The 14,963-nt window shown below is 31.0% G+C and overlaps 2 protein-coding genes across 5 annotated transcripts in view; one reads left to right on the forward strand and one right to left on the reverse strand.

Moving 5' to 3' along the window:
* Window positions 1–3,281, reverse strand: part of LOC126882496 (succinate dehydrogenase [ubiquinone] flavoprotein subunit, mitochondrial-like) — a 229,114-nt gene extending 225,833 nt beyond the window's left edge. Inside the window, exon 1 of the mRNA XM_050647461.1 lies at window positions 3,137–3,281. Coding sequence (XP_050503418.1) covers window positions 3,137–3,226 — 90 coding nt within the window. The 5' untranslated portion in view covers window positions 3,227–3,281. The remainder of the gene's footprint in view (window positions 1–3,136) is intronic.
* A 1,076-nt stretch (window positions 3,282–4,357) lies between these two features.
* LOC114339806 (uncharacterized) overlaps window positions 4,358–14,963 on the forward strand; it is an 82,581-nt gene continuing 71,975 nt past the window's right edge. For all 4 annotated transcript variants that reach the window (XM_050646478.1, XM_050646479.1, XM_050646481.1 and 1 more), the window contains exons 1-3: window positions 4,358–4,521; window positions 4,585–4,714; window positions 14,450–14,650. In XM_050646478.1, coding sequence (XP_050502435.1) covers window positions 4,394–4,521; window positions 4,585–4,714; window positions 14,450–14,650 — 459 coding nt within the window. In that variant the 5' untranslated portion in view covers window positions 4,358–4,393. The remainder of the gene's footprint in view (window positions 4,522–4,584; window positions 4,715–14,449; window positions 14,651–14,963) is intronic.

A 14,963-nucleotide genomic window follows, 5' to 3' on the forward strand; every position in this document is an offset into this window, starting at 1 on the left:
TTAGAATATGGCGTAGTTTGCCAAATGCTAGATATACCCCAGGCTGAGGGTGAAAAAACGTGATATAATTCAGGAATTTTTGAAACCTATCAGGTGTTGTAAAGGACGATGCCAGGAATAACTTCTACTAAAATGTAACCAAAAATATTGTGCGCTTTTTTTTCTATTGCGATTTTCATTTGTTAAATTTGCAATTTTTAATGATTTTTAATTTTGCAGCTTAGGATATTGATTTTAGAGAAAAACTTTTTAATAGAAAGCTGTAGTAAATTAAAAAAACTTACAATTTGAGGTATGGTAAGTTTAATTTCGTTAATTGGTTATTGCAGAACAGCCTGCGAAAGGTCCAAAAGGGCCGTTTTTTACAATTGCATTATTTATTGTACGAATAATTTTTTTTATTTTCTAAAGCTTTAAAATGAAGATCTTTCAATTCCAAACATAAAAAAAAATTGTAAAGCTAGATTAACGAATTTGTTGCTTAGATATTATAAATTGTTTATCCCAAGAGGTAAAATGTCGAAGGCTATAAGTTTTTGAAAAAAAATCGTAGAGAGTTGGTGAAACATCCAATCTCCTTCTAAAGAGTTTTATTTTCATATTCTGATGTAAATAAATGCGTAAAATATTTTTAAACCTCTAATTTTTGGGTTTGAAAATAAGGGGGCAAATTTCGTTAAAAACATTTAGAGCTGAAGCGGCCTTGTACATCCTATGAGTTTTTAACTTACAGATTATTTTTGCTGAAGATGAAACGAAGATTTATAAAAAAATAAAAAATTTCTACGACCAACTGAAGCTGAGATAATTTTTGGGTTTGAAAATAAGGGGGCAAATTTCGTTATAAACATTTAGAGCTCTTGCGGCTCTGTACATCATATGAGTTGCTAACTTACAGATTATTGTTGTTGAAGACGAAACGAAGATTTATAAAAAAAATAAATATTTTCTACAATTAACTGAAGCCGAGATAATTGTTTTTTTTTTTCTTAAATCGTAGTGCCTTTATTTATAACAATTAAGAAATTATTTTACATTCATTGACTAAAGAAAGACTTATATTATTTTAAAATAGAAATTATTTTAAAATATAATTACATTTAATTATTAAAAATTATTTTTTAAATCGGTGCTTTTGCAAGCGGCCGAATTTTGCAAATCGCCTGGCTCGCTTCAAATCCGCGCGCTCGGAAAATTTTTACGTAGCTTGTATTAAATTTTGACAGAAAACAATTTAATAATATTACCATTATAATATAAAGTATATTCACCACTGTATTTGTTTTGTTGATAAACTTCTATATGTGAAATCCAAAAAGAATAGTCACTACGAGAAGAAAAAGTTTTATATTGTATATTATATAGTAAGAAGTAACATTATTATTATTATATTTAAGTAACAATGAAAAAATGAAAAATATAGTTATATATTTCATATATATGTATCATTTTTGTAATATTATTTCTTCAGAAATGAAATTTCACATATAAAAGTTTATCAAGAAAAACAAATACAGTGGTAAATAGACTGTATATTATAATGGTAATATTATTAAATTGTTTTCTGTCAAAATTTAATACAAGTTACGTAAAAATTTTCCGACTGCGCGGATTTGAAGCGAGCCAGGCGATTTGCAAAATTCGGCCGCTCGCAAAAGCACCGATTTTAAAAATAATTTTTAATAATTAAATGTAACTATATTTTATAATAATTTTTATTTTAAGATAATATAAGTCTTTCTTTAGTCAATGACTCTAAAATAATTTCTTAATTGTTATAAATAAAGGCACTACGACTTAAGAAAAAAAAAACAATTATCTCGGCTTCAGTTGGTTGTAGAAAATTTTTATTTTTTTTATAAATCTTCGTTTTGTCTTCAGCAACAATACTGTAAGTTGTAAACTCATAGGATGTACAGGGCCGCTTCAGCTCTAAATGTTTTTAACGAAATTTGCCCCCTTATTTTCAAACCCAAAAATTATCTCGGCTTCAGTTGGCCGTAGAAATTTTTTATTTTTTTATAAATCTTCGTTTCATCTTCAGCAACAATAATCTGTAAGTTAAAAACTCATAGGATGTACAGGGCCGCTTCAGCTCTAAATGTTTATAACGAAATTTGCCCCCTTATTTTCAAACCCGAAAATTAGAGGTTTAAAATGTTTTACGCATTTATTTACATGAGAATATGAAATATAACTCTTTAGAAGGAGATTAGATGTTTCACCAACTCTCTACGATTTTTTTTCAAAAAGTTATAGCCTTCGACATTTGACCTCTTGGGATAAACAATTTATAATATCTAAGCAACAAATTCGTTAATCTGGCTTTACAATTTTTTTTATGTTTGGAATTGAAAGATCTTCATTTTAAAGCTTTAAAAAATAAAAAAAATTATTCGTACAATAAATAATGCAATTGTAAAAAACGGCCATTTTGGACCTTTCGCAGGCTGTTTTGCAATAACCAATTAACGAAATTAAACTTACCATACCTCAAATTGAAGGTTTTTTAATTTACTACAACTTTCTTTTAAAAAGTTTTTCTCTAAAATCAATATCCTAAGCTGCAAAATTAAGAATCATTAAAAATTGCAAATTTAACAAATGAAAATCGCAATAGAAAAAAAAGCGCACAATATTTTTGGTTACATTTTAGTAGAAGTTATTCCTGGCATCGTTCTTTACAACACCTGATAGGTTTCAAAAATTCCTGAATTATATCCTGAAATCGACCTATTTTTCACCCACAGCCTGGGGTAATACCCATGTAAGGCCTATTCGCTTCTGTATTTCATGTGTTTGATTGTCTCCTCCGGGAGCATACAAGTCCCCAAAAATAAATTTAAAGAAATAAAAATACCCAATACAAAAACGCCATCCGTACAGGGTACGCCTGGCTTAAACCCTTGTTTTTAGTTGCTATTTTTTATAGAATATACATATATATATAGTATAACATATTATTACAACACAACACTATCTTGGAAGAAGTTTTCATCGTAAATTTTAATGTTTTATGTTAATAATAACTATAATGTGGCCAATAGTTTGCCTGAAGACTTTACTCTTTGTAAAAAACTATGGTTTTAAAACTTTTTGTTGATGGCAGTCTTCCAAGGTAGCAGCATTATCTTACCTTACAAGCAGGCTTTTTGGAATAACTACGAAATATTTTTAAATAGGATTTACTTCCAAACTTGTTTCTAACCAGTTCCATAAAAATCATCTTTATTTTATCTTTTTAAATGTGACGTTTTTATGACAAAATGCAAGTGTCATCGGAGCATGTAGATATAAGTAAGTAAGTACCCACTTATTTTCTGAATAATCGTATTTCATCGTTCAGCTCATACTTGTCCATTGCTGAACGTAGGCCTTCCGTAGTTCACCCCACAAATCCCTGTCCTGAGCCGTCTGCATTAAATTTTGGTATATCCGCTTCAAGTCATCTGTCCATATCTTGTTGGTGGTCGTCCTCTATTTCGAAAGGCGTCTTGTTTGGGTCTCCACTCTTGTCCGTCTGCCGTCCTTTGTTCTCGCGACGTGCAGTGTCCAGTTCCTATTTAAGGTCGGTATTCTTTTGATTGCGCCACTTGCGTTGGTTACTCCAGATCTAAGGCGCAATTCTGTGTTAGCTATTCTTTTCAGCTTGCTATTAATCAACTTTTTTTTATACGCGGGATCCAGACCTATTCAGTCTCTCAGGGTTTGTTATTCGAATTATGTATTTTGTTTACGGACGTCTTAGTGAGCGTTTTAGCTTTTTCGTACCGTAGGCGTAGGTTAGAATCGGCAGCACACATTGATCAAAGACTTTTCTCTTTAAGCAGATGGGAAGAGTTGATTTGAAAACATCTCTTAGCTTTCTATAAACTGCCCAAGTCAACCCTATTCTACGTACCTATTTAGTTCATTGGTCTGGTTATCTCTACTTAAAAAAGTAAAATAAGTAAAAAAATAGTAAAAATAATAAGTAAAAGTATTTAATTTGAACGGAATACTTAACGCGTAAAAACGTAGGTACGGGCTAGTCATGAGACAGTTTTAATACAGGCTGGAATCGTCAGTAAAATGTTAATGTTCTTTTTTATCAAACACCACGTTATCGGAGTTTTAGCATATTACTTCTGTATACAGTAATGTAATGCAGATATTCTAAATATCTAATGGTTCAACCATTTATTTATAGTATCATGGGTTCAACAAAAAACAGATGGAACACGCTGATAGCCACTCACTGCTGAGAGCGCTTGAAGACCCTAGCAAATTAATTCACCTGTTCCGCCTATGAAGAGAAATCTCTTCAAGCTTCACAAAACACAAAAATACTAAACCTATGAAATTCGACAGGTGGCAGACAGTTGACAGATAATAATAAACTTAAGTTTTGTTTATGTCGGAAGTCGAAGTTGAAGTATTATTTTTTAAACAGTATTTAATAGTTATTAAAAGATTTGTTGATAACATTAGAGTTACAAAAATGGGAAGAAAGAACAAGTCGCGTAAGAAGGACCGTTCAAAGTAAGAATTTGAAAATGTATATAACTACAAATTCAAACTAATATAATATCTGAATATTTCTAGGAGTAGTTCCCAGAGCCCAGAACCCTCTCTGCCTTACTTTACTTTGAAGGCATCTACTACTATGACTGAAGGCTTAGAGAACATATTAATTAAAGTGTGTCAAGATGAAACTTACTATCATAAATTCATAGTAAGAATAAGATTTTTTTAAGTACTTACCTACTCTTGTTTTTCATACATTTAATAATAAGGCATCATGCACCAACAGATCTTAAGCTCCAGCTTAGCCCAGCTCAACTTGCAGATTATGACTGTATAGGACTATGTCTTAAACTCATACAGCAACTTAAGCTGAGAGTAACAGGGAGTTGAGATTGACATGAGTTCAAGCTGAAAATTGATCTAAGACTCAATGGTGCAACTTGTATGTTTCATAAACTGAGCTTGCGGCATGTCTTAAGCTTAATATCTGTTGGTGCAACTAGGCATTAGCACAATTGTTCAAAAGCAGAACACCTTATATTATTTTGCTATATAATATCTCCATTATTTCTGACAATTTATTATTACATACTGCCGAATTCTCCTTTAAAGGAAGGTTAATAGATTTTTTTAGTGTTCTTTTTATTTGGCCAGTATTTACACATACCTACTTCTTCTTCCTCTTTATAGCAATTCTGCTTGTTCATTGGTAGGTTGATACCTTTATGGAAGATTGTCACTTTATCTTTTGCGTGGTCAGCCAATACTTTTCTTATACCGATTGGTTATGTATCTCTTGCTATTTTTACCACACGTATCTCCCCCATTCTGCTTATCGATGGCTTAGTGTGAAAACCTCATATGGCAGCATTCAAGTATTACGTAACGTGGTTTTTGAAGATTTTTGACCCCCCTCCCCCCCCTACATAACGCACTGTAATGGGCATTTAACTATTACGTAACGCAATTTTTGCTGTGTTACGTAATACTTGAATGGTCCCTATCTCATTAAATTACAATTACATATACAGGAGAGGCAAAAAACTGATTTTCTGCATAATATAAGCTAAAAACAAAAATTACTGTTACGTATCTAACAATAAAACACTGAAAACGTTTGTTTTCTATACTTCCACAAAATTTATTACAACTAAGTGACTACAGCTGTTTCGGCAGAGTGCCTTTCTCAAGAAACAGCTGTAGTCACTTAGTTGTAATAAATTTTTTGTGGAAGTATAGAAAACAAAGGTTTTCAGTGTTTTATTGTTAGATAAAATGAACTTCCATCAATTAACGGTCAAATCCATCAACCGTTACGTATTTTTAATTCGAGCACATTTAGACAAATACCTGATATTGGCCCAGAGCTAACAGTGTTAAATGTTGCTATTAAATTGGATATACAAATATTAACTATGAAAAACACGTAAATATCCTTGCAGTATATAGAGCCTTTGCCCAAGTAACTATGATAACCTCGTATATCTTGATATACGTGTTTTTCATCTAAAATTAGGTTGTGTTTATTATTATTTACGAGGTTTTCATTTTTCATAGCTTATTGTTGTTCTGAAGCTATTTCCTTGTGGCATTTTTATAATTAAGTATTTTCTATGGGAAATAAGCCACAATTTTACTAAAAAATGAATTTATTAATGTTTCGAAGCCCAAATCGGGTTTCATTGTCAAAATACAAAATACTATTAAAATAAACAAAAATGTTGTTTGTATATTATACATTTTAAAGTAGAAGACTTTAAAATGATATCGCCAATATTTATGAGTTGCGTTCCTGGGACGACTTTACTAAAAGATAGTTCATTCGATTACATGAAATCAATCCCAACTCAAGAATATCAGTCGCAAAAAAAATCATAGCATGTGATCTGTCTTTAAAAAGACAACCAAATGCAACGATCACAGTAAAATTCTCGCGTTAGAGATTCCATAGTAAATCACGAGGGAAAACCAGGAAAAAACCTCGTGATACTATCCCGACATCGTAAGTATTTGGTCTTACATTTAATTTATCTTCAAAAAACTAATACCAAATTCTGACTTTAATATGTTTAAATTATAAATAATATTAATAATACATAGATATACAATAAGTAATACTAAAATATAAAATTTGTACTAACTCGATATGTTATTGACTTACTAATCGTGGTATTTTCTTTCTATTGACTTCCTCTTTCAGTATGGGTAACCACATCCTACTGCATTCTACCGAGGAATTTGCGACACAATTGGTTTCATTTAGCATAATTAGAGCCGCTTCTTTGATTTTTCTCTTTTTATTATCTGATTCTTTCAGGACTATACTTGAATTTCTCCACTGAACTCGATGTTCATTATCCCATGCGTGTTTACATATTTGAGATCTATCAAATTCTCTATTTTTAATATAAGACTGATGTTCACTTATTCTAACGTTTAATGGTCTTGATGTTTCACCTAAATAAAATTGTTCGCATTCACAAGGTATTTTATAAATGCAATTCTTTGTTCTTTCTTGTTCATTGTTAGGTTTAGTTTTAGATAGAATAGATCTCAATGTGTTTGTTGTTTTGAATGTTGTTGAAATGTTGAATTTATTTCCTATTGTTTTAAGTTTCTCGGATAGTCCTTTTATATATGGTATTGTTATTTTCCTCGTATTATTTCTTGTGAATGTTGTAGGATCCCGTTCTAAGTTGTTCTGTTCCATTCGATCCAATCTTGTCAATTCCTTATTTATAAACGATAAAGGTTAATCATTTTTTAATAAAACAGATGTTAACAATTGTTTTTCTTCTAAAAATGAATTTTCGTTAGAACCAGTAATTTTGGCTCTATCATATAAGGATTTAATGATTTCCTTTTTAACGTTGATGTTGTGATTTGATTTGTAATTGAGATATCTGTTGGTGTGTGTTGGTTTTCTATACACTTGAGTCTCATATCCAGTATCCTTCTTTGAGACTAAAACATCGAGGAAAGGCAACATGTTATTGTATTCCTTTTCCATTATAAATTTTATTGTCTCTTCTTGATCGTTTATAATATTCAGGAATGTATCCAACAATTCTGATCTATGAGGCCATATTGAAAACACATCATCTACATATCTCCACCATACTGTGGGTTTTAAATTTTGTTTAGAAATGATATTAGTTTTGAAATCGTCCATAAATATATTAGCCAATAATGGAGATAAAGGAGAGCCCATTGCTAGACCAAAATTTTGTTTATAGAATTCATTATTTAGTTGAAAATAGGTATTATTAGTACATAATGTCAATAACTCCATTATAGCTGATACATTTAGTTTTGTCCTAGTTGTCAATGTATTATCATTTTCTAACTTCGTTTTAATTATGTTTAAAGTTTTTTTTTAGCTAATGCCTCGACAACTAATGGCCATTGGCATGGTAGGTACGGTAATTTTGAACAGTTAGGTACCTAGTGTCATGTGTAGTGTGTGTGTTGAGTAAGTGTCTTGTTACTTTGCAAAGTCGACGTCATTGTCTTTGCAAAGAGACGCTAATTGTATCCGAACGTCTGCGGTCCCTCCGGTGAGTACCGATCCCACAAGGACAGAAACTATGTTCATTTATTAATTTATAATAAATGAAAAATTTCTGACCCTGGTGAGATTCGAACCCACAACCTTTCGGATTTTTTTCGATCCAAAGGCAGGCGCTCTTACCACTGAGCCACGGAGGGGGTTGTTTAAAGTTTTATCTAATGGCACATTTGTAAATAAACTGTTTATGTCAAAACTTACTAAAATATTATTTGGATTAAATTCAATATTTGTTAATTTGTTTAAAAAATGTGTATTTTTTATAAATGTGTCATTATTATTTGCAAATGGTTTTATAATATAATAAAAATTTTGATAGCTCACTACAAGGAGAATTTATGGTACTACAAATGGGTCTAAGTGGAATATTCTATGTATTATTAATATTATTTATAATTTAAACATATTAAAGTCAGAATTTGGTATTAGTTTTTTGAAGGTAAATTAAATGTAAGACCAAATACTTACGATGTCGGGATAGTATCACGAGGTTTTTTCCTGGTTTTCCCTCGTGATTTACTATGGAATCTCTAACGCGAGAATTTTACTGTCATCGTTGCATTTGGTTGTCTTTTTAAAGACAGATCACAAGCTATGATTTTTTTTGCGACGGATATTCTTGAGTTGGGATTGATTTCATGTAATCGAATGAACTAGCTTTTAGTAAAGTCGTCCCAGGAACGCAACTCATAAATATTGGCGATATCATTTTAAAGTCTTCTACTTTAAAATGTATAATATACATCTGAATTGCCAATATAAATGAGTCAGATTAAATAAATTATTAGAAGAATTTTTTTACTTAGCAACAACATTTTTGTTTATTTTAATAGTATTTTGTATTTTGACAACGAAACCAGATTTGGGCTTCGAAACGTTAATAAATTCATTTTTTAGTAAAATTGTGGCTTATTTCCCATAGAAAATACTTATTCATAGCTTATTGCACACCTCCAAATACTAGTTTGATACAGTACAAATCTTTTGATTTAAGGTTCATAAAATGTTTCTATATGCCGGACTACCTTTTATTGTTCACAAAAAAACATTTCTATAAGTCGAATCTCTCAAACAAACACTCCAAATTAAGTACCAAATTCTTGGTTATAAATATACGTGGTATTCACACTAAATCAAGAGAGCAATTCGACCCATGCAACGAAGACTATCGTAACTCAAAAAATGTTACATTTGACTTACTATAATGGTATTATTATTCTTTTTAAGCTTTATTTGGTGGAAAAGTATGGTAAATCAGGTATGAATTTTAAGTCAACCAGTAAAGCATTTTTGCATGTGTATAGTAAGTTTACTGACCCACACTCCTGCAAGCGAAAACTATAGTAAGTTGAGTTACTGTAGTCTTCGTTGCAAGAAACAGCGGAAGGTATTCCAAGTTTGAGTTAAACTGTTTGACTTACTGTAGTTTCTCTAGTTAGGCTCTAATTTTAGTTATTCCGATTAACTATAGAAATGTTTTTTATTATAATTTTTTAAATAGTATTGTTTTGCTTCAATAAATCTGTTACTAGTAAGTCTAGTCTAGAATAAGTATTTTTTCAGTAACTGTTTCGACGAAAACTATAGTAAGTCTACAAAATTTAGCAAAAAATCTGTTTTTTGTTATATTTGATTTTTGAAATCCCTTAAAACCTTTTATACATAATATAACAGAAATTTAAATTTGTAAGACGTATTTCTTCCAAAGATAACGTCATTTACTGTTACTAAGTCTAGAGTAAGTATTATTTTTTCCTTAATTGCTTCGACGAAAACTATAGTAAGTCTACAAGATTTAGCAAAAAAAAATGTGTTTTTTGTTAAGTTTGATTTGTGAAATCCCTTAAAACCCTTTAAATATAATATATCAGAAATTTCAGTGTGTAAGGAGTATTTATTCCAAAGATATCGTCATTTCTTACAGCGAACTCTTTGCGAAAAATTTTCAAACGCGCTCATCTCAGTTTAACCAAAATTGAGTTACAATAGTCTTCGTTGCATGGGTCGAATTGATATACGTGGTTTCTTTTTTCGGCTGTAGAAAATAGTCTAGTGTATTTGGATTTTTTCTAACATCTGTAAATCGTGAGATACAAGGTTTTCAAACTAAAACCACCAAAATGTCATTTTCGAAAAAAAATGAGATATGAGATTTTCACACTAAGCTAACGTTATGTGGTTATTCCATTCTTTTTTCTATTTAGTGCCTATTAGTTTATACACTGTACATTACATTTTCTTATAATGTCTTCACTCCTCTTTCAATCTCTCAGTGTATTTCCTGTAATTCTTCTCAGTACTCTCATTTCTACCGTTTCTAGTAGTCTTTGTGTTGTGACTGTATCGGGTCTTGTTTCTGATGCATATGTCATTATTGGTCTTACACTGGCTTTATAAATTCTTGACTTTATCTCAGTGTTAATATGTTGGTTTCACCATATAATGTTATTAAGGCATCCTGTTAGTCTATTTGCTTTGTGTACTTGATGTCTCATTTCTTGACCAGGTCTCTGTAGCCGGATGGTATACTTCCAAGGTATTTTATTTCCAGTACTTGTTCAATACTGATGCTGTCAATTTCTATTTTACATCTGATTGGTTCTTTACTGATTACTATTGTTTTAGTTTTCTGAGATAAAGTTATCATATTGATTTCTTTTGCTCTTATGTTAAAATTGTGGACTAATCTTTGCAGACTATCTTCATCTTGGGCTATCAATATTGCGTCGTCTGCATAGCAGAGTATTTTTACTTCTTTGTCTCCCATTCTGCAGATATCCTCTTCCTTTGTTGACGTTTTTGATGATTTCATCCATGACTAAATTGAAGAGCATAGGACTCAATGAGTCTCCCTGTCTTATTCCGCTGCCTATATCTATAGGTTCTGTAAGTTGACCATCTATTCTGACTTCCATTTTCTTGTTTTGATAGATGTTTTCAGTAATTTTTATGATATCTTGGGGAACTTCTCTATTATACAGAAGATGGATTACATCTTTAAATCTCACTTTGTCAAATGCTTTCTTCAAGTCAATCAGACATATAAATGCTGGTCTATTATATTCTAGTGTCTAGTGATTTCTCAGTAATTTGCTTTATAAGGAATATTGCATCTGTACATGATCTTCCAGTATGAAAACCTTATTGTTCGTCTGCTAAACCACAGCCACCTTTACTTTACAAGCCATGAAGAGAAAAAAGCAACGTCGCAATTGATGACGTCGGTAGTCTGACTTTCGGACTACCGCTTTCGAATCTACGATTTTAAATTACAAGTTCAAGTAAAATTTATAGTATTTTTTGAGTCGAACAGGAAAATATATTAATTAGAAGCTTTTACAAAATGGAATTAAAAAGTAATTCCTTGTAAGTAACGTTTATTATACAAAAAAACAAACAATGACATGAATATGTGTACAATACTTTAGTTTTTTGTTATCGCCTTATCGTTATTTTTCTTTTTATACTTTTTTGAAGATTCATTACTTTGATGGCTGCTATTTTTGTATAATTATTTAAAACAATATTACACATAATTTTTATAACAGCAGAATAAACATTTTCCCCACATTCACACTAAAATTCAAAATTTAAGTGAAATCCTTCATGCTGTTGTAAACTTTTCATTACCAGAGATCATAATAACATCAGGTGACAATAATTGTTTTGCAAAAATAATTTTTTAAGATTGGGATTGTTAATAATAAATTCAAATGTTGAATAAAGGTGATAATAAATAAATTTTACTGAATCCGTTACTAAGCACAAACCATCCCTTTGCAAATAATCATAGTAATCTGCTCCAGTTCTCTCTCCTTTACTGCAAAAAACAAGCTGTTTGAACTAGAATCATCTTAATAACATACCTTTTAAAGCTCTTTATAATTTGTAGCACGAAATATTCTAAAAATTTTCAGTTTCTCTGTAAATATGGTGAATATTGTATACAAACAAATGAGAACTAACAGACTTAACCGGTCTACCATTAGATGTTGCCAAGTTTCAACTTCATGGCTTGTTAAGTAAAGGTGGCTATGGCTAAACTTATCCTCTGATGCATTACTAGTTCTTGTAAAATTTTAGTTATAAGCTTTAGGGTAGTATTTAACAAATGTATACCTCTAGTTTTCAGTTTTGAATAGTAGAGTAGAATTAGTTCGCTAGTTCTCCATTCTTCCGGTATTTTATTGTGTTTTATAATTTTGTTAATTAATGTTGTTAATTGTTCTGTATGTGGGCGGAAATGTTCTAAACACTGTACCATACTTGGCGTGTGTTGGATTCAGAATAGAGGAAAACATCCAAGTCCATTCTCACCTGGGTAGGGATATCCCGCAAATGGATGCCCTCCTGTTGCCTACCAACTAAAACCACACGTCTTTGTCAAGACACTCCTGTATGTGTTCAGTTGTCTGATTAGTTTATATTTCTGCTTTTGAGGTATTTTTGAATTTCAATTAAACATGGTGTTGATTGTTTGAGTGGAGTTAGGTACTCCAGTAATTTTTTGTTAACCTATATCTTGCTTATCTTTTTATACAGGTACCCAAAAAATTGACGATTAATTTTTCGCATCTGCTATAATTTTTCCCATTTAACCCGGGAGCAGTCGCGCTCACTTCTGTCACACAAGTAGTCGCGCGTAGAGAAAAAATCTCACAATACGAATTTAAGTGAGAATTTAAAACAAATTTCTATTTTATAATATTTTTATTTACTTGTTATGTTAAAAATGTCTATTTCTAACAATTTTAAAGCTAATTGGTTCTCACCAAAGCCATAAATTCCATATAAAAAAAATAATTGAAAACAACCTTCCTCGAGGCACTTACGAGTGGAAAGTTGTGTTGCAAAATTTTTTATGAAGTTATCACGAAAAAAGATAAAATGTTGATGTTTTCTAACGGCGCTACCGCTCCTGGGTTAATATAATGTTATGGCTCTGGCACAATAATCCCACCCTCCAAGGTTGAGAACACTGCCATTCACGTTTAGCTTCGGTGTATGTTGACCATTTGTTGTAAGTTCTTTAATGACTGTGTGAAAAGCTCCTCCTGCCACTGAGTGAACCCACTTATTGTCCAAAAAAATATTGTTCAAATCCGGAATAAAGTTCATACCAAACCTTTCTTTCAGTCCGTCACAGTTTGTTGAATTCTCTCTATCTTGATTATTATATATAGAATTCAGAAAATTATGTATTCTTTGAGGGATAGTTGCATACTTTCACAATGTCAAGGAGTAAAATTACAATTGTCATTCTATATATTTCGAAATTTTATTGTTGACACACTGAAAGAAGGGTTTGGTATGGAGTGTATGTTTAATACAATTAGTTTTTCCAGTTCCTCAGTTTTTTCCAGCATCAATTGTCAAATGTATTGTAATTGTGTTATAATCAATACATATTCATATTACTGATAATGGGACATTGATACTTGATTTAGATATTTATCTATCTGTATCTCTATTTATACAGTGAAGACATGTAGGTTAGAATAAATTCATTTTCTCAAGAATGGGCAATTATGGAGAGAAATCCCGAAACAGGTCGATTTTTATTTTTGTATTATTATTTTTGGGCATACAGGTGCCGTAGGTGCCTTAGGATATCATACTGGTGACGTCATCCATCTGGGCGTGATGACGGTATCAATGATTTTTTAATGAGAGTAGGGGTCGTGTGATCGCTCATTTGAAAGGTTATTTAATTCTCTATTCGGTAATATAAACGTTAATATAATTATTTATACAGGGCGCCCAAAAAAAAATTTAATTAAATGAATTGAAACAAAAAGAAGAATGTATGTAATTTATTTAATTCAAAATCCATTTTAGTGCTGTCAGAAAACATAAATAAATGTTTATTAAACCAATAAATGTTGTTTTTCGCTTAAATTCAATGTTAAAGCTGCCACCCACCTGTCTCTTAGCAATGAATTTAAGCGAAAAGCAATGATTATTTGTGAAATAAATATTTTTACCTGTTTTCTGACAGCAGTAAAATGTATTTCGTGATAATTAATTTATTAAAAAAAATTTTTGAGCACCCTGTATAAATAATTATGTAAATGTTTATATTACTGAATAGAGAATTGAATACCCTTTCAAATAAGCTAGCGCACTACTCGTATTCTAATTTAAAAAATCATCAATTACGCCATCACGCCCAAATTGATGATGTCACTAGTATGATATACATGCCAAAAAATCATAATTCAAAAATAACAATCGATCTGATTCGGGATTTATCTCCAAAATCGCCAATTCTCGAGGAAATGAATTTATTCCAACCTAAACGTGCTCACTGTATTATGATAATTCAACATGTTTAAGATGCAAATAAAAACTAGGCTTAACCATTTTATTTTTTAGATTACTGGAAAAAATCGCACTTCAAGGAGAAATATTTTTAAATCACTAATGGATATAGTAAACATTGACACATTCCAGCCTATTAATTTTTTTGTATCACCGCAATCCACTTCGTTTTTAGCGAAATCTTGTTTAGACGTTATTAAGATGATAATTTACCATAAGTTTAAGATACCAGACTACAGCGATAGAAAGAGAATTGTAAGTATTGCATTGATTTGTAATTATTGTAGTCTCTATTAGCGTTAGACAACATTTAGAGCAAAAAAATCAGGAGCAACACAAGTGACAGAGGTTAAACAAAAGAAATAGAAAATAGAAATTTAAATATGGAGGAAGCGAAAACGTAAGATATCTGAAAATGCTTTTTAATAAATACTTATTTGAGTATCCCAACAGCGGAATCATGTATCAATATATCCCAACAGTGGAACACCGCTATCGCTATCTTAATTCACAAAAAGGTTGACACCACAGATCTAAGAAAACTCGCCAATTTCACTTCTTTCACACT

Source organism: Diabrotica virgifera, chromosome 3 (assembly GCF_917563875.1).
Source record: "Diabrotica virgifera virgifera chromosome 3, PGI_DIABVI_V3a".
Classification (NCBI taxonomy): domain Eukaryota; kingdom Metazoa; phylum Arthropoda; class Insecta; order Coleoptera; family Chrysomelidae; genus Diabrotica; species Diabrotica virgifera.